Here is a 23,921-nt window from a genome sequence, read left to right as displayed (position 1 = left end):
GCACATTTTTTATCTGTTCAAAATGTACCTTAAAGGGAGATTTGTCAAGTATTTAATACTCTTATCAACATGGGGTTGGACAAATATGCTGCTTTATGCAAATGTATATATTTATTATTGGAAATAAATTAACAACACAAAACAATGACAAATATTGTCCAGAAACCCTCACAGGTACTGCATTTAGCATAGAAAATATGCTCAAATCATAACATGGTAAACTGCAGCCCAACAGGCAACAACAGCTGTCAGTGTGTCAGAGAGTGACTCTGACTTGCCCTGAAACTGCATGTGATTATCATAAAGTGGGCATGTCTGTAAAGGGAAGACTTGTGGGTACCCAGCTTTAAAACTGAGTCCGCTACAACCTAAAAAGCGCAAGTTGCGTTAATGTGTTAAAGAAATTAGTGTCGTTACAACGAATTTGCATTAACGTGTTATCGTGTTAACTTTGACAGCCCTACTACAAAGTAACTGTCACACAAACAACCTGGGGCCCAGTAGTGGTACAGCATAGGAGTGACTACTGGTTGGTTTCTGGGTATTATGGGGCGTATAATGAGAGCGGGTACAGGGGCCCACAAACATTTTTTGCACAAGAAGTTGAATAGATTTTATGACGTGAAAAACATGAAAAAAATCTCTTTTTTTCACTATTTGTGTACAGAACAGCCCTGTATATTCCTCACCTTCATATTTCCAGCTTTGTTGTCCTTTTTCATAGCTGTTATTTCTATTTCTATGTAAGTACATTGAGAGAGATGCATGATAATACCAAAGTCAAATTAATCCAAATATAATTGCCAAATAAATCTGATTCTGATCTGATTTTGAAAAGACAAAAAAGAAAAACCTAAACACATCCTGTGTTGTACAGTGTGATTCTTATGAAGTGCAGATATATATATGTATTTCCTAAATGAATCAATATTCACATTTTGTGTTTTCACACATGTAGAGGACCCCCTGCCCACTGTCACAATCAATCAGAGTGTGCATTATGAAATTACATGTGTTCAGGTGCATCCTAGTACACCAATAATAGTACCAATAATGATTCGCAAAAGCGGTCTGAATTTAATGAAATAGTGGTGATAATACAGTAATCAACAGCTTTCACTGTGAGAAGGGGAAGATGGGAAGGCAAAACTAGAAACCATGAATTTGACTGTAGATATGTTGGTCAGGGTGACATATATGTATTACTGAAAATAAGTGAATGGTAAGGGTGTCAAAAAGTCTTACAGCAGTAAGTATGTGTAGTATGTGGACAGATAGGCAAAATGGGGTGCAGTTGACGAACTCTCAAAAGAGGAAACTGCATGTAATTGAAGAGAAGTGGCTCGACTCTGGTATATGTCAGGTCATGTTTAGAGTCATATAGAGAAGTCTCTTTCACTTATCAGGAACAGATTACATGTTAATACGTAATAACGTAATAATGCTTAAACTGCTGTAACAAAATGAAATCCTCACATAAAAAGCAAAATAAGTTTCTCTATCAACACAACACCTCAAACCATAAATTAACACCTAAAATTAACGGCATGGATGTATAAAGAGAGCTGGATACAGCGTTGGAGGCGGGCTCCTGTACATTCCTATGAAAGTTGCTCAGAGGCGCATGAAGCCTAAATGGCTCGACTTCCGAGTGGAAAAGTACCCGGGCGATCTTCTGTATCCCCAACGTGGTATGATGTCACTTAGCAACTGCTGCTGTGTCCTGCTGCCCAGTTGGATATACGTAGATCCATTTTCAACATGTTTACCATGACTAAGCAATATTTCTTGTTATCACGTGTTTGCATTCAAACTGGTCTGTCTGGTGGGGGTGCAGCCTGTTGTGTAGGATCGGTCTTCCTATGTTATTTGCAGAACAAGTCATGCAGCATTTACAATGTTTTACAAAAACTGTGAAGCCCTTGGTGTACCAGTGTTTGTTTACTGCAGCTGCCATCCCAATCTTGGCTACATGGTTTGTACCATGTACCAACCTTGCAAAGTAAGGGGAAAAAAACACTTGGGTAAACATGGCTTGTCATCAGGACCAAACCGAAGGCCATCTGAGTAAGTGCAACCTGCTTTCTTGCATCTTACTCTCTCATCAGGCTGTGCTCAGCACATCCTTCAAGCTAGCTGTAGGAGGAAGTTGATCATCATCAGAGTGAGAGAGAAGGTTTTTAGTTAGGGTTAGTGATGTCTCAGTGTAGGCCTTTACAGCCTCTGGGGTCCATGTGATGTTGTCATGTGCACAAAAGTTTTTTTTCTTACCATGGATTGTTGTTGAGAGAGCAAAATTAGGAATCAATCGTCTGCAATAGGATGTCATTCCTAGGAAACTCATTACCTGTTTCTTTGTGATTGGTTTAGGAACCTTTTGGATGGCTTCGATGTGCTTGGGAGAGAGAGATTTGCCCTCTGCTGTGATCACATGTCCCAGATAAGTCAACTGAGTTTGAACAATTGTTTGCAATGAGTTTGCAATTTCTGTAAAGTCGCATTTTGAACATTGTTCAGCCAAGTGTTTCAAGAGCTCAATTGCATATCTACATACTGCAGGAGGGCTGAACCTCCAGATAAGTCGTTGCAGGGGATAATTATGCCTTCGATGAGTGGCTACTGCGCTTGTTTAGGCCTGTAGTCTTTGTGGAGGCAATTTCTGTAAAGAAGGACTCCAAAATCAAGAGAAAGTCTTTTAAAGGTTTAATAAACACTTGCAAGTGGGCAAACAACCATCAACATAAATGTTCAAGGCTGAGAGCTCTGAAGCTCTCCGTTTCGTGACATTTATACCCTTGCGTGCAGGCTCACAGTCGTATATCTCACATTGTCTGTCTGACTGACACTTCTGTCCTTTTTAGGGTTACTTGTCCTCAAATAGGCGCTACAAGTTCGTTGACTAGGTGACCGACACCGAAACAGAAATAGGCCTTAAGGGCAATGAGAGTCAACTGTCATGATCTTAGGAATGTGCACATATTTGTATTTTTACAACACAATTCCTCCCTTTGAGCATTCAATGCTCACATAAAACAAAGAAAATTACAAACATACATATAGGTCAACGTCAACTCTAACACATACATATTAATCAAACAACAAGGAAAAATATAGATATATCAAATTCCTGCTAAATATGAATAAGTAAAACTAACATATAGAAAGATAAAGTCAAACAACCTCATCATTGTAATCTTATTTGGGCGTAATTGATTGCCATACTTGTGTTGGGCCCACAGTGAAGGTGGGATATCAGCCAATTCAGGACAATCAGGTGTGAGCTCACATTGTGTTTTTACACAGACCAGGTCAGGCTAGATTGATGTCGGCCGAGTGACACCCAACTCTGGAATTCTCTGTTTGTCTCGGAGTTGAGAACAACGATGAGTCCACAGACCCAAGTCCTTCCGCTGTACCTGTTCAGATGTGCAGATCAACTGTTTGAAGCTGAACTTTTTCGCATACCCACCGTTAAACTCCTCCCTGAGGGAGAGTATTTATTATAGTATATATATAGTTAGTTAGTATTAGTATATATTAGTATTTATGCATTTATTTCTTTGGCTTTCTTTGGATCAGCTTTTCATTTAGTCACCTCTTCCTTTGCCCCCTCTACCACCTTTACCTCTGCCTCCTCTCCTTTTTCCTCTGCCACCACGTCCTCTGTTCCTCATCTGGTGCTCATACATGGAAAGTTGAGCCATCTGCAGCTTGGCTTCAGTGGCTCCCTTCTTCTTTTGGGTTTTGTCATTGATGATGCTCTCTGCATGTTTAACATGGAGTGCAACAGTCTCAAGGCTGGCTGTCTGCCAGGCAACACAAGTGCATTTCATCAGAGTAATGAGTCATCACTTCTTTCATTTCAGTCATTATCTGAACACCGAAACCGGTCCACCATCAGGAAATGCCACTTCCATCATGGGCATGATGGTAGTGGCGCCTCCTCCAGTGTAAAGGACAGACCTGGTGGGTCACCCCATTAGTTGTTGACATTATTGGCTCTGCTTGGTTGTAGGCTGGAGGAGAGCCTCTGGTTGGGGTGGTTGAATCAGGCGACTGTGTCTGCCTCTGCACCACCAGCAGCTCATTGAGAGGATAGGGTGGTGGTGGTGATGGAAGCGGGGGCATTGTCGGGGCGGTTGGACTCACTGGGTCAGGGCCCCTGGGTTGGCCGTCTTCTCCTGCCGCCCCAGAGCCTCCTTGATGTTGGACTTAGGGTTGCTGCCGTCTTCGTGTCGAGAGTTGAGATCTGGGTCTAATTTGACACAATCAGAGACACATTTATCATTTCTGGTTATTTGTCATGTTTATCTCTGTTTTTGTTAGCCTTACACTTTCTTCCTTCCACATACTATATGCTTTCCAATTAACACTTTCTTCCCTTTCTTTCCCTTTTTCAACTTTTCCTCACGCTCTTTTTTCTCTAAGTTCACTTTTAATTGGTCTATTTGCCCTATGCTGAAACTTCATGTGCTTTGAAATCTCAGAATAGAGCCATGTAGTCTGGTCCATAATGTTCAAATATACATTTTATTATTGGAGTATTTGCCATTGGAGGATCATCGCCCTTTCTCCTTACTCTGTCATTTTCCCATTCTCCCTAATGAAGATCCGCCCTAGTCCCACAATTCAACCTTTTAACAGCGTTACCTACGGCCCCAAAATAATTGTAGCTGTAACTGTCAGATATTCTTCTAATTCTAGCGTCTTCTGTCTTAGTTACACGTCTGTAATACACTTCCTTGTGTAGGACTTCCCAGGATTTCCTCTGGTTCATTCTTTTACTCTTACTCAGTTTTAAATCTCAAAAGAAACAGTTCTTAACTCGCCCATAATTCTTTGGATGCCCACGGTGTTTCCCTCTATCCTTCGCTTGGAGTCACCTCTTCTGAGCCTATTTTTGGAGGGGAGGAATCGGTTCAGGGAGGTTTTGTCTTTCCCTGGCTGCCGGCAGGCTTTACTCAGTCCTTGGATTAGAGCGAAGTCACTCGTGGCATCCCATCCTCGTCGCCAAATTTGTGAGTGGAAATCTGCTACCTTAATAAGCATGCTGGCAAGAGAAGAAGAATAAATGTCTTTGAGAATTTTATTAAGCTCTTACGAATGGATATGGTCTGCTATCTGAGGGTCAGCGTGGCAGAGGGAAGAAGCAGAACACTTATCACTGCTTTCTTGGAATAGCCCAACGTGGTATGATGTCACTTAGCAATGCTTTAGCTGCTGCTTCCTGCTTCCCAGTTGTATAGGCTCCTACCCATTTACTCAACATGTTCATTATGACTAGGCAACATTTCTTGTTGTCACATGGGTTTGGTTCAATGGAATCCGTCATGACGTTTTCAAACCGGTCTGTCTGTTGGGTGTGCAGTTATGTGATGACAGTGATGGTGGGACAGAATCAGGTGTGAGCTCACATTGTGCTTTACACAGACTAGGTCAGGCTTGATTGATGTTGGCCAAGTTATTCTTTTAACAAGACATGTCACATGATAAGTAATTCTGTGTACATTAGCGGTTTTGCTGAACCCTAATCTGGGATTCTCTGTTTGACACCAGTCTTGGAGTTGAGAACAACGATGAGTCCACAGACCCAAGTCCTTTCGCTGATCTGTGAGTGACTTAGCAAGAGATATGTGAGAACAAACAAATTCCCATCCCAAAATACATAGTCAACATGCAATGTTTCCATGTCCTGACTTTCCTTAAACCATCTAGCTTCAAACTATGGAGGAAGGAACCTGCCACAAATAAATTAATAAATGGCTAGATAAATAAATGTCATTAAATGTAGCAAAAATGATATTAAAAATAAATGTAGCCATTATTAATTGATAAAATGTGACATAAATTGATATATCTGTTTTAATTTGTTTATTTATTTATTCATCTTTGTATTAATTCCCATATTTATTTACTCTTCTGTTTAATTCTCCGTTTTATTTATTTATTTATGTATTTATTTTTATTCATTTTAAATGTATTTATTTTTGCATTTATTTTTTAATTATTCATTTATTTTTGCATTTATTTTTTATTAATTTATTTATTTATGCGGGATTTTCTCTTTGCATTTCACACCTTATTTATTTCCCTAAACTTATTTATTTATGTATTCTTTTCTTTATACATGTCTTTACACATTTCTTTTTACATTTCTTTATGTATTTCTGCCTCATTATGCAAATGAGGGGGACGTCACTCAACATGTGTCATGGGGTCAGAGTGCGCACGGATGGACTATATGCTAGCCAGCTAGCTAGGTCGTTGATCCCAACTTTCGTAGTGGCCAAACGGCGGTACTACAACTTCTGTGTCCGTCACGTGATGCCATTGGGCCCAGAAATACTTTTTCCCATAGACTTACATTGGAAAAGAGACGTCTGTAACTCAGCGGATCATTTTTTTTTAGGTGAATCAACTCCCCTGTACGAGCACTCCAATAGCCCTTATTTAAATCATTAGGTCCTAAAAGTAGTAAATTGACTAATAGCCGAATCCAGTTATTTCCCTTCCTCCGTTCATGTAAATGAGACCCAGATCGTGACAACAGCGCAAGCCGTGACTAAGGCATGATGTTGGGACCCTGTGACCGAGTCATGTGACCGAGCGGACACTACTGTGCATGTCATATGGGTCCATTTGATGTGGAAGATCGCCAGAAGATCCTGGTACTTTTCCATTTTCAGTGATTCAGTAAGTTTTTTTATTTCATTCATGAGGATTATATCTGACAGATTAAAGCCCACTCAGTCTTTTTTACCCGCTGAAGTTCCTTTAAAGGGCCATTACAAGCCATAACATACAGTTTTCACCTGCCAAAAACTGATTGAAGCTCCTACCTTGTGACTGAAAGTTTTTTTTCTGTCTCAGATTGGCTTGATTTCATTCATGAGGATTATATCTGACAGATTATAGCCCACTCAGTCCTTTTTACCTGCTGTAATTCCTGTAAAGGGCCATTACAAGCTATAAAGTACAGTTTTCACCTGCCAAAAACTGATTGAAGCTCCTACCTTGTGACTGAAAGTTTTTTTCTGCCTCAAAATGACTTGATCTAAATTTTAATGACAAGACCTTGTTAATGAATATTTTCAGCCATCAAACCAATTTACTTACCTCATAGCAATAATGATACTGTGTGTCCCACCTTGTTTCAGTGTACATAGGCACAGGATCTCCCTACAGGTACATATAATATTTGAAAGTAGTTGTCATGCGTCATGTATAGACATATTTTTTATACAACATAGGATATTTCAATAAACACAGACTCAGAACAACACAATGATTAAAAACTATATAAAACTATATACAATATACTAGTATATCTGAATTTACACAGTGGGGTGAAAGAGACTTGCAAATAAACTGCCACTTTCGGTTTGTGCGGGGCCTCTTGGCGCAGCTCCTGTGGTACCACCGTGGGCAAAAGGCACAGAATGAGTTGTCATGAATCTGAATTAGACAAAAGAGGAAACCAAAAATGCTGGTAAAATAGTTATACAATAGTCATAGTAATGGTTGATGTGTTGGAAAAATACAAACATGTGCACATTCCTAAGGTCATGACAGGTGACACTCATTGCCCTTAAGGCCTATTTCTGTTTCGGTGTCGGTCACCTAGTCAACGAACTTGTAGCGCCTATTTGAGGACAAGTAACCCTAAAAAGGACAGAAGTGTCGGTCAGATAGACAATGTGAGATATACGACTGTGAGCCTGCACGCAAGGGTATAAATGTCATGAAAAAGGAGAGCCTCCTGGCTCTCAGCCTTGAACATTTATGTTGATGGTTGTTTGCCCACTTGCAAGTGTTTATTAAACCTTTAAAAGACCTTTTCTTGATTTTCAAGTCCTTCTTCACAGAAATTGCCTCCACAGTTGATAATTACTCAGTTTACAAACTAGGCCATCATGCCTTACAACTAAAATAATTATTGTTTAGTATGTTTATGTACTGCTTTTGATAATCATCCTTTTTAAGCCAAACCTGAGAAAGACATGTAAAACAAAAGCAGTTAACCAGTGAGTGTCACCATCCTGCTCCCCGCAAAGATGACACAGGTCAGTCAAGTCATCTACAAAAACAAGTGGAAAATAATTTCCTTTAATAATTATAAGCTATGCCTTTCTGAGTAAATAATAATATAATAATTGAATGGTTTGGTAAGTAAGTTTTGAAAATATGTACAGCAAAAACACGTTTCCATTCAGTCTAAAATGATATGTGGTTCTACATATGCTCCATTCTGACAGAAAAAAAAAATTCAGTCACAACGTAGGAGTTGCAATCAGTTTTTGGCAGGTGAAAACTCTATTTTATGGGTTGTAATGGCCCTTTAAAGGAATTTCAGCAGGTATAAAGGACTGAGTGAGCTATAGTCTATCAGATATAATCCTCATGAATGAAATCAAACCATTCTGAGACAGAAAACAACTTCCAGTCACAGCATTTTATGGTTTAAAGGTAGGTAAAATAATGAAGAGCCATAATTGCAAAAGAGACCTTTTCTTTATTTTATATATCATCCATCCGTAAATCCTGTTAATCACAGTCTAGTTTCAAAATAAAACTCATACATGCTCATACATGGCAAATTGAGCCATCCGCAGCTTGATTTCAGTGGCTCTCTTCTTTTGGGTTTTGTCATTGATGATGCTTTCTGCATGTTTAGCATTGAGTGCAGCAGTCTCAAGGCTGACTGTCTGCCAGGCAACACAAGTGCGTTTCAGCAGGTCACCAACACTTGGAGTGAGCCTTTGGACGAAAATAGGCTCACTTGTGGCATCCCATCCTCATAGCCAAGTTTGTGGTAGAAATCTGCTACACGCTGGCGAGAGAAGGAGCATTTTATTCCGCTTTTACAAATGGATCTGGTCTCCTCTCTGAGGGTCAGCGTGGCAGAAGGACAAGAGGCAGGGAGCTGCTCTCTGCTTTGTATCGTTCAAAACAAATGAGTTATTATTTTGTAGACGTTTGGGCAGCTTCCTCTTCATCACAGTTCAGATTATGGCACGGTCAGTTTGCACCAGATAAGTAACCGCCCTTGCACAAAATTTCCCATCACAATAAGTAACATTATCATAATATTATTATTAACTATTGAAAACATTATGAGACTTTTTGGTGTGTGGACAAAATGTCCTGGGTAGAGGAGCATTGTGATCACAAAGTCAGAATTTCTGAGTTTCTGACCATGGCTCTGCTCACTGTGTCACAGTGTTTCCGAGGACAGTCTTGAATACAATGACATATGGACAATAGGAAATGATTGTGCAGGGAAATGATTACCTCTACTAAGCAATACAAAAGTGTGGGTTTGCATATGGACAGTAGGGACATGTCCCTACCAATATTTGAATATTCAAGATTCAAGAGTTTTATTTGTCAAGTACTCATACATGACATCATATATATATTGGGATATGTTTTGAATTTGCATAAAGTTTTGAACTTCAGCAGAAATCTTGATGAACACATATGAGCTATTAAAGTCCACAGGTTTATAATTTACTTAAAATGCATTCATTTATCATAGAGGTGAATAGGTGCCACATGCTCATTTCAAGAGGTTATTTCCCCAAACAAAAGACACAAAAGAGGAGGGAAGAGTAAATCATGCCTACATGTGTGTTGACTCAGCAGAGATAACATTAAATGAGACAGAAGAATAAATATTTGAAAGCAATACAGAATGCCTGAAAACCTTACTGCATTATATTCCATTATATTTTGATATCTTGAATTGCCACCTGGGGCCTGAATTTTGTGTTTTCCTTTACATAAATAAGACATTTTCACCATAAATTGATGTAGAAAAGGCAGAAATTAGTGCATAAAAATTCACCAGAATGCAGAAAATGAAGTGTAACGTTCAGACCCCTGCTTAAAGGACCAATATGTAATATATTTACTGTAATAAATCATAAAATTACCATGATATGTCATCAGAGATTAAGGAAACATGCTAAATTGAAATACTGGCTTCTCCAACAACAATGTCACAGCCAGTATGTTCTCCTTTCCTTTAATTTCCATTCCGGTCTGGAACGTCTGTTTTTGTTTTGACTGGTTTGATCCCGTCCACGGCCCATTTCAACACCCCGTTGACACATAGGAAACAAATTGGCATGCAAACACATCCTTCTGCTGCCATGGAGGCAAGCAAACTGGATCAACAGAGATAACGTTAATGTTAGATTCTACCCGACCTGAAAAGCCTCGGCACATCTCTCTGTGGTCCGTGTGCAGCTGGGTTATCATATCATGTTATGGAGGTGATGAAAATGCATGTGAATTATATTCATATTCATACAGTTAAAGAAATGGAATAAATGTGTTATAACATGACAAAAAAAAAATTATTTAAAGGGACTGTTTGTAACTTCTTACACATATAAATCACCCGGGTCGGTGTCCCATGCGCGCTCGCATATGCTGCTCGCATATGCTGCGTGTGGCTACGCTGTTCAGACAAGACTCCAACACAAACTACACGGAAGCACCAAAACAGCGAAGTTATATCTAGTGAAGCCCGTCTTGCAAAACAGTGTTTGCTGCGGTCGGAGGACGCAGGGGAGACCGTAGCTTTGGTCTCCAGGGCCGGAGTCTCTGCTGTACTCTGCTCCTCTGCTCCTCTGCCTGCCTGCTTGCCTTCACTCAGCTCGCTCCACTCTTACGGTCAAACGCGCACACACACACACTGCAGAAGACTTCGTAGCTCTGAGAATATCTAGTGAATATACAGTGGACGCTTGTGCAGAAATAACTGCTGCAGCTCCTCCAGACCAACAGCGGTTTTCCGTGTCTTGTGAAGTGACGGGGCTCTGCAACGAGAAACGTTATCGTCTCCGACCGGGTGCCGGTGTCTCCCTCCGGCCGCGGTCGGGAGGCGGAAGCAGGAAAAGCCAACACTGGGATCAGCAGTGATTCATGTAGAGACCTTCGTCTGGTCAGCTAACATTATTGCCAAGCAGGTGAAATATAGAGTGATATTGTGGTCTTAGCTGACATGTGTCGCCCACTGTTTAGAGCGATGCTCGTTCATGTCCATGTTTCGTTGACTTAACGGCCACAGGTGTCGCTGTTAACAAGCATTTCTGATTCTTACAAACAGTCCCTTTAAAGCCTGAAAACAGAGCCATGAGGAGGTGCAGAAGTCTAGCTTTCTCTCAGAACACTTGAATTACAATATGCTGGAAGGTTATTATGGAAATTTTGCCCAATGATGCCAAAAACATTCTGCCTACTGCAGCTTTAAAAAGCATATACTTTCAACCATATAAGAGTTCAATGTGAGTTAGCCTGTATGCCATTGAAAATGAATGTCTAAATAAATGTAGTCTGGTGCAAAGCGGGTGCAGTGGGGTCATTCTGCCAATAGATGGCGCCACCGTTGTTCTCCTCCAGTTTTGGATCCAGACCTCCAGTTTTTCTCCTGATGCTTCCAGGTGCTGCAGCTGAGCCCTTCCGCTCTCCGTACAGGAATGTGAAGACTGCATTACGTCAGTTCTCCTGCCAGCGGCGAGAAAGCAGCCTCGTCCAGTGGGAGTCTGGTTACTTTTGTTACTTTTTCTGTGGAGAATTAAAGGGACTTTTTTTTCTCTCCCCTGAGGTATTCAGAGTTGGGAGTCCTCCTGTGTGAACGACGGAGAGGAATGCAACATTGTAGCGGCGCATCGCAGCTCTCTTCTGCTTCTTCACTATGAAAAGTTTGTAAACGGATTTCGACGACACTCAGAGCAGATGGAGGAAGCTCAAGGTGAGGAATATCTCTCAGGTTGTAACTTTACACGGAGGATAAAGATATAGATATATACATTGTTTCCGTTTAGCTAAATATTGTTTTCGAGTTGACACAATGTTGCAAGTTTAAAGCTTATTTTTGTGCAGTTTTCGGTGTTATGTCGAACACATACCTGTTGTTTACTCCCTTTCCTCCCAGTTGTACCTACTTTACTTACACTTTGAAGCATGCATTAAGTGAAGTCATGTTTTTTTTTTACAGGTACAGATGTTGGCTGTTACTGTGCGGGATGTGGAGGAGAAATTCAAGACTCGTTTCACATGAAAGTCCTCCAGGACACCTGGCACAACGCCTGCTTTCAGTAAGTGTTCCAGTTTGTGGTTTAAAAACACGCCTGCAAGTACTCCCTGTACTGTAATGAGCTCAGTTTAGTTAGTAATAGACTGATAAGTGCGTGCTTTGTTTTCATAGAAAGAAGAGAGGGGGGGGACAGTTTGTATTGACAATTGTTTTTCTGTTTTCTGTTTGGGTCTACTTGTGGATAATCCCAGAAGCTTCTGTCTTGTAGCCTCAACATGGGCCTCCTAGATCTGTTTTTTTTTTTTTTTTTAACAATTCACCATTGTGTTTGTGCCTCTCTGCACAAAATGCACCATGTAGGATGATCATTCCTGCTACTGTCAAACAGCTGACAAACCTCTGTTTGTGGACGGTGCAGGTTCTTGAATACAGATTTCATTTTCATTTCATTTCAAAATGTATTTCGAACATGTAGAATACAAAAAAATAAAATTTAAAATAAAGTGGACAGTCAGAAACAAATAGTATTTACATACAATGAAAAGCATAAGAAAAATAAATTGTCAAACACTTGATGCCTTGATTTACATATTCGAAAAGGAGTGAGAAGAAGTATAAACTTATTTAATCCCACCCCTTCTCCATAAGTCAATTATGAGTTATTAACCAGCTTCCTTATTGAGCCATACTTATACTCTAATTAAATTTGTCTAACTATAATTATTATTATTTATAATTATTCTAACTATAATTATTACCTTTAATCTGTGTCATACAGAAATATAGTCCTTGCCCTATGTGCCACCAGGCGCAACAAGGACTAAGTAAGTAAGTAATACAGAAATATAAATTGATTACTGATATAATCATCCTTATCAAAATATAAATTTGTTATCAATCCAGAATACCAATTCATTAGTTATAATATAACTTAATCACAATACCAATTAATTACTTACATATTTAACTGAATCATATTGACTATTTGTTATCTTTTCTTATATGCGCAAATTATTATTTATAATATAAAATCTATATCTCGATTGGTCAGTGAAATGATCCTAACTGTCCTGGAGGACTTTGCCCAGACTCTCTGCTCCTGCTTTGAGGCTTAATGATTGCCACACTGGAAGTGATGTGAGCTCTCTGGCTTTCACAGGTCACTGCCCCGTCGTGAGATATCTCTGTGTGGGGCAGTGAACCTGTGGCTGGTTGCCGACATACTGCACATGCCGACATGTAGGGTTTTCCCCTTTGGTTAACAGTATCATTCACTTGTTCTCATGTGAGATAAGATGGCTCAGATTCTTAAAAACTGATTTGAAATTAAACTGTTGCTGGGCAAAGCTGTTGTGAGGTTTGAGTTGACCGCAGCTGTATTTTTAAGGAAAAGTCACCGTGCCTATTAATTTGACACTAACATTATCAAACAGATGATTAAGAAGTAGGTTCCTGCATCTGTGAATGTAGCCGATTGGAGCGCAGCGCAGGCCACATGCTGTGTAGAGTATATCCAAAAATCGTTTGGTTTTTATGACTGGAGTCTGGCTCTGGAGGACTGTTTGCACGTCCAAAAAAGCTTTAAGAATAGAATAAATTTAATGCTGACTGTGTCGTCTGTTTCTGACAACTGAAATAGCTCTCTTTAAGTTTTGAGTCAGTATCCAGCAGCGCACTGTCCTCACATAACCGGGGATTTCACACTTTTTTGCCATCCTCCTTATCGCGGTATCTTTAAACGTCTTCAGTTACTCTTCTTAAAAACTTGCAGACATTAGATATTGTTGTGTGTGAGGAAAGTCAGACTGCAGTATTGTCTGTCATCTAAATGTGTTGAAGTTTGTCCCTCTGAGGTTTGGGTTTTTTCATTACAAGGTTTAAGATACAATATCTCCACACTGCAGTAATTAGACACTCTAATCACCGCTCACAATTATGCTTAAAGACCTGAACTTAAGAAAATTGTACATTAAAATAAAATGTCCTTGCCAAAGTGTTACCCCTGTGGTGTCCCTATTGTTTATTGTCGACATGCTGCCACTCGCCCCTCCACCATGTACCTCCACCTTGTGTAACATTCTTACAAGCTGACATCACTCTTGTTCCAGTAAACCTGGCCGTGTTATTGAGGCCTATAGGTAACAGCACGCTCCACTCTGCATTCTTAGACAGCGATTCAGAGATGTGAGTCCGCTGTCTCAGACACTGACTGTAGAATCATATTGAAATATCCACCTTTCTTTGGAAAAGAAAAATAATCTTATACTTCTCTGGAAGTGTGTAGAGCTGCAGATATTATCACCATGCTTGGCCACAAAAGGACTATTGTATTTCATACTTTTAATACAGGAGAGTGGGTGATATGTAATCCTCTTGATCTATCCTCAATTGCAAATACACAACAAGTGTGAACATGCAACCCACATTATACATTTTGAGAAACCTTTTTTTATTTCATTGTTACCTTACATTTCGGTGCCACCTCTTACGACATGTGTTTCCTTAAGTTATACGCAGAACGGACAATTTGATTATTATAAGTTGATTGAAATTATTAATAGGGCTGCCCTCTCAGTCGATAAGTCCACTAATCGGTCATTTTGGTCTTGGTCGACTAGGATTTCTTTAGTCGTTTAGTCATTTTTTTATGTTTTAGATTGAAAGTGGTGCTTTTGTGTGATTCTTTGTGGAGAAACTCAGTTTCACAGATCTTTCGATTAAATCCACCAATCGATTAGTTGACAAAATCGTATGAGTGTTAGTCCGCTAATAATTAAACTGCTGCTATTCTGATGAATTGTAAATTGGATCAAATTAATTAAACAAATAATTGAGAAAATAATCTGCAGATGAATCAATAATGAAAATAATTGCCATAATCATATGTTTGAGGATTGAAATCAGAGGTTACTATAACATGTAATCAAAGCCTAATGACATTAATAACACTCTGTCCTTGTGACATTAATGGAGAAACAACTTGTCCCTCTCCACTCCTTGGTAAGAGGTTGTTGTGGAGAACATTTGGAGCACTACAGTCACACACCCAACGATAAGGTCCCATTATAAGTGAAACACTCCCTCTTCAGGTCTTCAAGGCCACAAGGTCCCTCTCTTACTATCTCCACTTCATATTCCCACAAAGGAATACACTCCAGCAGGAATGTGGTTTTAAGGAAATGAGTAATGTTTACTTTGTAGTGTTTGTGCAGGCAGGACCGTTGCATTGTTCACTGAAGAACCACCTGAGCGTGCACGCCCCCCATTCACCAGCAGCCCGTATAGAGGGAAGTCAGGTGTTTTTATAAGCACCCTTACATCACTCTATATTGATGTATTAAAGGGACATAATGGGCAATAATTATAGTTTATCAGCTGGGTTTGTCTAGGAATGCTTTTTGTTCAGAGCAAGGTCAGGGTGGAAGGTTTTGTTTTTCCTGCCACACCTGGACAGATACTGAACGTCATACAGAACATACCAGTTTGAATGCTGCACTTTTCACACGGCTTCTCTTCTTTGTACACGTGTATCTTTTATCTGATTGAACCGAACGGTTGCATTGGTATCACCACCAGGCAGTACTAATACTGATACTGATCCTACCAGTACTGTTGTGTATGCAGTAGCTTCACCAATACTAGATTTTTTTTACCGATGCACATGGAATAACGACATATCGGCCAATATATACATATATACATATATACATATATATATATAATATATATATATATATATATATATATATATATATATATATATATATATATATATATATATATATATATATATATATATAAATTCTACAAAACAGTACATCCTAACCAAGAAATTGGTTTTGGATATTATCACAGATTAATTTGTATTGGTGTATATGTCTTGGGGCTGTGTATTGGCAAGAATCTGGCGATAAGATATATATATATATCTTGGCAAGAATCTGGCGATAAGATATATATATATATCTTATCGCCAGATTCTTGCCAATACACAGCCCCAAGACATATACACCAATACAAATTAATCTGTGATAATATCCAAAACCAATTTCTTGGTTAGGATGTACTGTTTTGTAGAATTTCACAAACCTTTATAAATACTTTAAATGATATAGGGTCCTATTTAAATAATTTGTGTAATTCTGCATCCAGAGTCTTTAACATCTTTCCAACACACACAAATCAGAGGAGTGGCCTTCAGAGCAGCTGTGGCCACAGCAGCACAGCTACCATTACTCATGCAGTGTTTACCTCAGCAAACCTTCAGCTCTGCTTCCCCTCATCATGTCACAGTGTGATGAATCAGACTGGAGTCATTATTATACTGATGTTGGGTTCGTTCTTAAAGAGTGCCTATTGTGTTTTTGTTCTTTTATCCTTTCCTTTAGTGTGTTATATAGTTTTTTGTGCATATAAAAGGTCTGCAAAGTTACAAAGTCCAAAGTCCAGGCCAAAGGGAGTTACTCTCCTCAACAGAAACACTGATCTGAACTGCCTTGCTTGAAGTTCTGCCTTTTCTTCTGTAACGTGTTGATGTCACCAAGTAACATATTTGCATAACGTCTAGTTTGGCACACCCTCATACAAAGCTAGTTAGAGTGGAGCTAGAGCGGAGTCCAAAGAGTTTGGTTCAGTTGACCATCACAACAGTGAGCCAGCTGACCAATCAGAGCAGACTGGGCTTTTCAGGAGAGGGGGATAGGAGCTCAAACAGAGCGTTTCAGGCAGAGAGTAGCCCCTTTCACACAGCCTGGTCAAGGTGGGAATGTTGGGCCATTATTCTGCCTCGCTGTTCTGTATGAAAGGCACGGAGGCGGAATGGGAGGATAGAGATGTTCCGCCGCTAAGCCGGCAGTGGAGGTAGTCAAAGAGCCGAGCCAACGTCTGCCTACATGGCGGGACTACACACACACACACACACACACACTAGACGCCGACGCTGTTATTAAACGCCACGCCCCTTTTGCTCCCGTGATGCCGCTGTGCTATCTAAAATCCCGCACCGGGGCGGCATTATGCCGCCGTTGTTTTGTTTAGAGTGAAAAAGCAAAGCCGACGTAACGGCAGGTCTTCTTTATGGCAGTATGGCAGAATCTCTGTGTGAAAGGGGCAGCACAGCCGGTACGAGAAAAGTAAAGTGTTTTTTGAACATTAAAGCATGTAATCATGTTCTAGTAGAAACCCCAAAATACAAGTATGCATCTGGGGAAAAAAAGCATAATAGGTTCTCTTAAATATTTGTTGCTTTCACCTCAGAAGGAAACAGACCGTTTGTTTGTTAAAAGGGCGTTAACATGGATGCCACTTGATGTAAAAAGACAACTTGTGCTATCTCCTCTTTTCTCTTGTGGTGGCAGTTTCTGTTAAAACAAGACACAAACCAACGTAACAACTTGTCTTTCAGTGAATTTAATAAAAAGGCATACATTAATAAGTAAAGCATCTGTAGATGGACTCACGAGCACAGCCACCTGTTGTGGACTGTGGCAAGTGAGCCCCGAATACAAAGAGTAGTCAGTATTTATACATTTAAAGCATAACATGAAGATAAGTGCAAAGAAGAAAAGAAGAGAAGGATAGAAAGTGTATCAATGCGTCAGCACACAGCAGACAACAGAGCATCACAAGACATAACAAGTATTTCAGCAATCTGTTGTTTGCAGTTACAGAGATCTAAAATGTCAGGTCACTGTCCGATGGTGACGAAGTTGAACATGTGAGGCCCTGAGATTATCTAAAGGTACAGTGTTAAACTGCAGATATGAAAATTGCCATTACACTCTCCATAATAGACGCAGACATGTGGTCTTCCCTCTATGAGATGGCTCCTTCTTAACTAATACCAGAAAACTTTGAAATATCTGGAATATTTGCCAAAGTCAATAAGCCTGGATCAACTATACCTGCAGCGCAGCGAGCAAAGTGATGCATGAGGCTCAGCTGCTGGCCAGCACTGCACCGAAAGATTAAAAATGCATTTTAAAATTCCCACTTAAAGTAATTTATCTGACCTCATCTTCCATATCTGAAATGGTTGCATAAGACTGTGATATTCTTAGTATCATCATAGACGTGAGCATTCAGAGAGCAGTTTCCAGAAAGGCAAAAGCATCAGCAGAGCTCTCACAGTCATGTTGGGTAAAACCACTGTGAATTAGAAAGAGTTGTTAATCAGGAAGTCAGTTGAAAGATTATTATTGTAGTCACTCCTGAGAGCAACCTGTGTACCGCGTCACAGCTGCTATGCTGCTTTTAATATGGAGTTCAGGAGAAATTTGTCCTGTGAAAAGTTTTACACTCCCATTCAATTGCAAAACGATGTCCAGACAGTAGTGACAGATGCCATTTATTGTGATTCACTTGTCTGCACTTTGTCACCAAAAGGCTATTTTTCAGCATCCTTGCTCAAATTACATAGAAACTTGAGAAACAGTTGGAGTTATTTGCAAAGTCTGAATGCAGCAACAGGACTGCAAACCTTTCAGCAACCTAATCTTTGACAGAGCAGTACATCCTTGATTGTATTCTGGCAGTCGAACCCGCTGCCACCATTTTTGCATAACCAGTGCAGCTTGTTCAAAGAGCGCTCGTAGCTTTCAGCCTTTCAGGTGCCATCCAGTCTGTGGGAAACTTCAGCATTCCTCACTCTGAACATTTTGTCCCGAAGTCGCAGCCAAAAGATGTTTCCTTAATTCGCTCAGTATCTTCTCGGGTGGCTGCTTGGATCAATCGGTGTTATTATGCAATATGCAAAGTCTTCATATTTACCTTTTTTTAAACTGTTATTTTTGTAACATTTCACCTTCATTAGACATTTGACAGTGACTGAAAATTACGGGAGACAGATTGACACATCACATGATCAATGTTCCTGATGTTAGTAATATAGTTTGCACCTTTGAACACAAGGGTAACAGGATGCTTTATTATTTACATTGACCTAGATAAGAAAATGCACAATGGGAAGTTTAAGTTACTGCAAGCAAGAACTGCACCATAAACAAGCAGATGATCTGAGGACTTTACCCCGTAGAGATTTCTGTAGCCTGTTTTAACAGTTGACAGTATGATGTTGTCAAAGTGGTAGTGCAGTTTACCCTCAAACAACTGGATCATATTAAGGTGCTGGAAATTTGCAAATAGGTAGTATGCAGAGGCTAATAACAAAATGGTCCTTGCATCCACCGTCTGCAAAGGCTTGCAAGAGTGTCCTTTTCTCAAAAGTGGAACAACTCTTTTGTGCTGTCTGTTTTTCTGACATCGAACGCTGCACAAATAACAGCACACATGCAAGACCCAGCACATCTCAGGATCGAGGTATTTACTGTGCCCTTCGCCTTGTTAAACTCAGAGAAAAGTACATGCTGTCATCGTCAGGAACGTGCCCCCAGCTAATGTTCCTGTCCTATCCCAACCTCGGAGTTGAAAGTGTTGTTTTCAGCGTTGTGATTTATGGTTTCTACACATGCTCTCTTTTACTATTTAACACTCCGAGACCCGCAAGATTGCCGGCGATCCCAACCGACATTACTTTCTTTAAGATGCTGTAGCGGGCTCAGTCTTAAAGCTAGTAAAGATACTGGTATCATATGAAACTAGACGACTTCGGAATCTACTGGTAGCATGTCATGTTGGCTTGTCGGGAAGGGATCCTGTGACCTCTCACCTTAAGATATCTGAATGAAAATAGATTCTATGGGTACCTAAACATGCAGTTTTTTGCATGCAGTATTACTGTGTTATTTCCGCCTATTCTAAAATGGTGTATTTGAATATTTCTAAATGCTGGGGTCCCTAAACAATATTAGAATTACATAAATTGTTATTACTGTAAAGCTGAGACTCTTGTGGATCCAATGAACCCAACTGTATTAATGTGTGATGATGTTAGTCCTCATAGCAGCCATTTCATTGTAGTGAGACCATTTTTTAAGATTTGACCTCACAATATAAAATTACCTGTGGTGACCTCTAAGATAATCACGGCCTCATGAAACTTTACAGCCACAAACTACAGACCTAGAGCATTCAGAGGATGGGTGGCTTTCCTAGGTAGATTGACAATAAGGGGGTTTCTGAGCAGTTTCTAGAACAGAAGTGCTCGCCATCCAATCGCCAAAAAACGCAATTCTTGCAGAAATCTCCAAATGTCAAAAGTTTTTGATACCAAATCACAGCATGGCTTTTTCTAGGGTGTTCCTCAAGGTCTTGGTGTCTCAGTGTAGTATTTTGGAGGACTTATTGGTCATTTTTATCAATTCTCAAGTGGTAAAAATTGTTAAATTTAGCAACAAATCTGTGTAACAAATGGTATCACCCCAAAAATTGCTGCAACAACTTGAGACATAACTGAGCATGGAAATGGCCATCATATACTTCTATTATAATGTTCTAAACCCTTATACATTTTCAACATTAATTTTAAGTAATCAGTTATTTTTTTCATTTCTGATTTATGACTAGAACAACTTTCATATTAATTTTCAGGTTCCCATCTTTCAGATGATGTACACCACTTCTATGTGACATCTACTGTTGACCTGCTATCTCTCCTTAAAGACAACTTTTTTCCCTCAGCATTTGTGTGGCTCTCCGCTCTTACCTAATTCTGTCTTATAGTGCTTCAAATCATAAACCATTTAATTAATTTTCTGACAATTAGTAAATTGAGTAAAACAAATAATTTGTTTATTTGGATTGGAAATGTATCATTGAAGTCAAGTAAAACGCTAACCATTCCTTGGTTACAGCTATTGTAGACAAAATACACTATAGATTAATTGACTTTGTTGCAGCACTACTGTCTTGTTTTACATGCAAGTTAACCTGTACGAGACAGGTTGGAGACAGAGAGTACTTGTTATTATATGAGCGCAGTGGAATTAGTGTTTCATGAGGATCTTTCAGACATCAACCACATACCTTTTGAAATTATCAACAGGTCTTTGAAATAATACTCCAGGCTTTTGAGTCATATCCCCTTGAAGGTGATTGCCTTACAGTCGGGGGGGAAAAGCCCTCCGCTGAAAGCCCTCATCTCGTCATTCTTCTCTGTTCTTCTACTTTTGTTCTGTGTAAAACGTGACCAGGGCTGTTTTTGTTCTCTCAGGTGTTCTGTGTGCTGTGACCACCTGACTAACTGGTACTATGAGAAGGAGGGCAAGCTGTACTGTCGCAAACACTACTGGGAGCAGTTTGGAGAGATCTGTCATGGCTGCTCTCTGCTCATGACCGGACCTGCCATGGTGAGTCTGCTGCACTTATTGTTGACCACCCTTTGTCAAGAGATTTTTAGGCAATGTCAGTCGGTCCAAAACATGACTAATACAAGAATTAACATAACATTTTAAGATACTAATTCTGTCTGAACCAAAACCTAATCAATTTCAACTCTACTGATTTTACATGTCAAAGTACTATTTGTACAAAGTACTACTTTTTTTGGCTACATATTTATAACAGAAAGTTCAAGTTACAAACTGAAGGAGGCGTATGAAAGACGTGGGCATTTACCTGGCAGCGTGGATATAACCAAAATGTGCTATTAAGCGTAGGAAGGGTAGTGTATTAGGGCTGCAACTAACAATTATTTTCATTGTTGATTATTTTCTTGATTAATCTATTAGATTGTTGTCAATCAGTGTTTCCTAAAGCCCAAGATGACGTCCTCAAATGTCTTGTTTTGTCATAGAGGAGTAAAGAAACCAGAAAATATTCACATTTAAGAAGCTGGAATCAGAGAATTTTGACTTTTTTTTTTCTTACAAAGTGACTCAAAGCGATTAATAGATTATCAAAAACGTTGGCCATTAATTTAATAGCTAACTAATTGATGAATTTTCGCAGCTGTGTGGGATGTGTAGGATCTATTGTATCTGAAACAGTCCTTAACCATCCTAAAAGTTAGGATATCTTCAGTATCTTCGATTATGACCATTCATCTCTTGCAAGTCTCGCTACTTTATGGAAACGCTATGCTAAATTGCTAAAGTACCCTTTTAATGCTGACGTGGTATGCTAACTCTCTCTGACATCACCCTCACAGCAAACTTTAAATTGTGTTTTTTTGCCCCATCAGTGTTAAAGATCTAAAAAATATCCGAGGTGTCCGTGCAATTTCCTATTGTTTTCTGGTGTATAATGGGCATTACAACTTCCCAGACTGTTTTATGATTGCGTGAGACGTCAGTCCTAGTAAAGCCCAACACTGGGTCAAAACTATTAGTCTGTCGCTACATGTGATTGCCAGGCGTTCAAAGTCTGCTTTACCATGATCGTATAACAACAATTGCCAACAATTTCCTCCTGTACTTAAATAATACCAGGATACCAACAGAGCGTGTCAATGCTCTCTGTGTTCCAGTTTCTCCCCACTGCTTCACATTAATACCAACATGCATTAAAAGGCGGGGGGGTTATTACATTTACAGATGAGTGATTCTTTACATTGGCGGTCGCCGCTGAATGCAGCAGATTGGGCTCCAGACCACACTTGTTCCTTCTCTGTACAGAAGTTCTCCACAGTTCACTTCCCCCGAGTGCACAGAGGATCTGGTGGGACGACGCTAGAACATGAGCTGGTTTTGGAGTCCATCATGTTCAGTCCTCTGTGGTGAGGTGGCTCTGTAGATATTACCCAGAGTCCACCACTCCTATCATTATCTGTACTGATGGGTTTTCACAGAGCAACTATCTGTTGTCAGCAGAAGTGTGGACTTGAGTCACAAACTTCATGACTTCAAAATCAAAAAAGACTAGCAACTTGACTTGGACATGTAAGACCAGTGGTTGGTGACTGGACAAACTGAGTTTCTATTTTTTTTTTGTTTATTGCTGAATCCCTAAAAAGTGGTGTTTTTTTTGTTGAACTCTAGTCTTAGTTTTGGTGAATATCATTGGGACTTTTTTATTATCTTACACTTAATCCCCCACATCCACTTTGTTTGAACTAATCCGACAACAGCCAATCAAGTTGCAGGAGAAAACCATGAAGAACTAATGTTACGTTACTGAGCGCCAGTTGGCGGCAGTTACTCTGTTCTTAAAATGGCATTACATTTTTGGTGAAGCATGACTTATTTTGGGAATTGATTGCAAAGACCTGAGACTTACTTTGTGTATTGCAAAACAATGACTAGGTCCCACCTCTGAGAGACAGAGACTGGAAATGACGGGAGAGGGGGTTATGACATGCAACGAAGGTCCCAAGGCTGGAATTGAACCCGGGATGTTGCGGTAATGTGGCATGCGCTGTAACCACTCTGCTACAAAGCCGCTCCAAAACTATGTCACTTTTAAAAGAAGAAATAACATGTTCTCTCCTCTACGAATTAAAAGCTTGATTAATAAGCATTAGATTTCTTAATTTTCTAAAGAAAGTGGGAATGGTAAAATGGGATTCAGTCAGATGTAGAGGCCAATGCACCTGGAACCATATCTTATAATGCCCTAAGTCAAAATAGATTTAAAGTAACCAAGAAATAACAGTAAAAGTCAAATCTGGCACCAGAGAAACTGGCGTATGTTGAGTTTGATCCAAATGTCAGCCGGCTTTGATTTAGTATCTACAAGTTGAAACATGAAATTCAGGTGGCAGCAGCTCTCGCTGGTCACAACCGGGTCACTTGTCTAGCATGGAGCCAGACTGAAGTTTTTCTTTTTGCCACCAAGCAACACACACAATGGACTCCTCTATTTAGTATTGGCATCCTGCTTCATCAGCCAGTGAAGCCAAGTGTTTTTGGCAGAGTCGATTTGGCACCGCAGCCTCTCAGCCAGAAAGAGGATCATTGTGGTCCATCAGCAGAGGAGGGTCATGCAGAGCTGCTGCTGCTTGTTAGGCATTCAAGTCCACAACACTATTGTTTTTGTCCTG

At 39.8% G+C, this 23,921-nt stretch overlaps 1 protein-coding gene across 3 annotated transcripts in view; it reads left to right on the top strand.

Annotated features, from left to right (window-relative positions):
- Window positions 1-1,837: 1,837 nt before the first annotated feature.
- limk2 (LIM domain kinase 2) overlaps window positions 1,838-23,921 on the top strand; it is a 31,125-nt gene continuing 9,041 nt past the window's right edge. Inside the window, exons 1-4 of one of the 3 annotated variants that reach the window (XM_074637986.1) lie at window positions 1,838-2,067; window positions 11,615-11,761; window positions 12,008-12,107; window positions 21,156-21,291. In XM_074637986.1, the coding sequence (XP_074494087.1) occupies window positions 2,031-2,067; window positions 11,615-11,761; window positions 12,008-12,107; window positions 21,156-21,291 (420 nt within the window). In that variant the 5' untranslated portion in view covers window positions 1,838-2,030. Of the gene's footprint in view, window positions 2,068-11,124; window positions 11,762-12,007; window positions 12,108-21,155; window positions 21,292-23,921 lie in introns of those variants that run through there. The other 2 variants (XM_074637987.1, XM_074637988.1) reach the window with 2 other exon arrangements.

Source organism: Sebastes fasciatus, chromosome 6, assembly GCF_043250625.1.
Source record: "Sebastes fasciatus isolate fSebFas1 chromosome 6, fSebFas1.pri, whole genome shotgun sequence".
In the NCBI taxonomy this organism is placed as follows: Eukaryota; Metazoa; Chordata; class Actinopteri; order Perciformes; family Sebastidae; genus Sebastes; species Sebastes fasciatus.
This window is presented reverse-complemented; position numbering and strand designations above follow the sequence as displayed.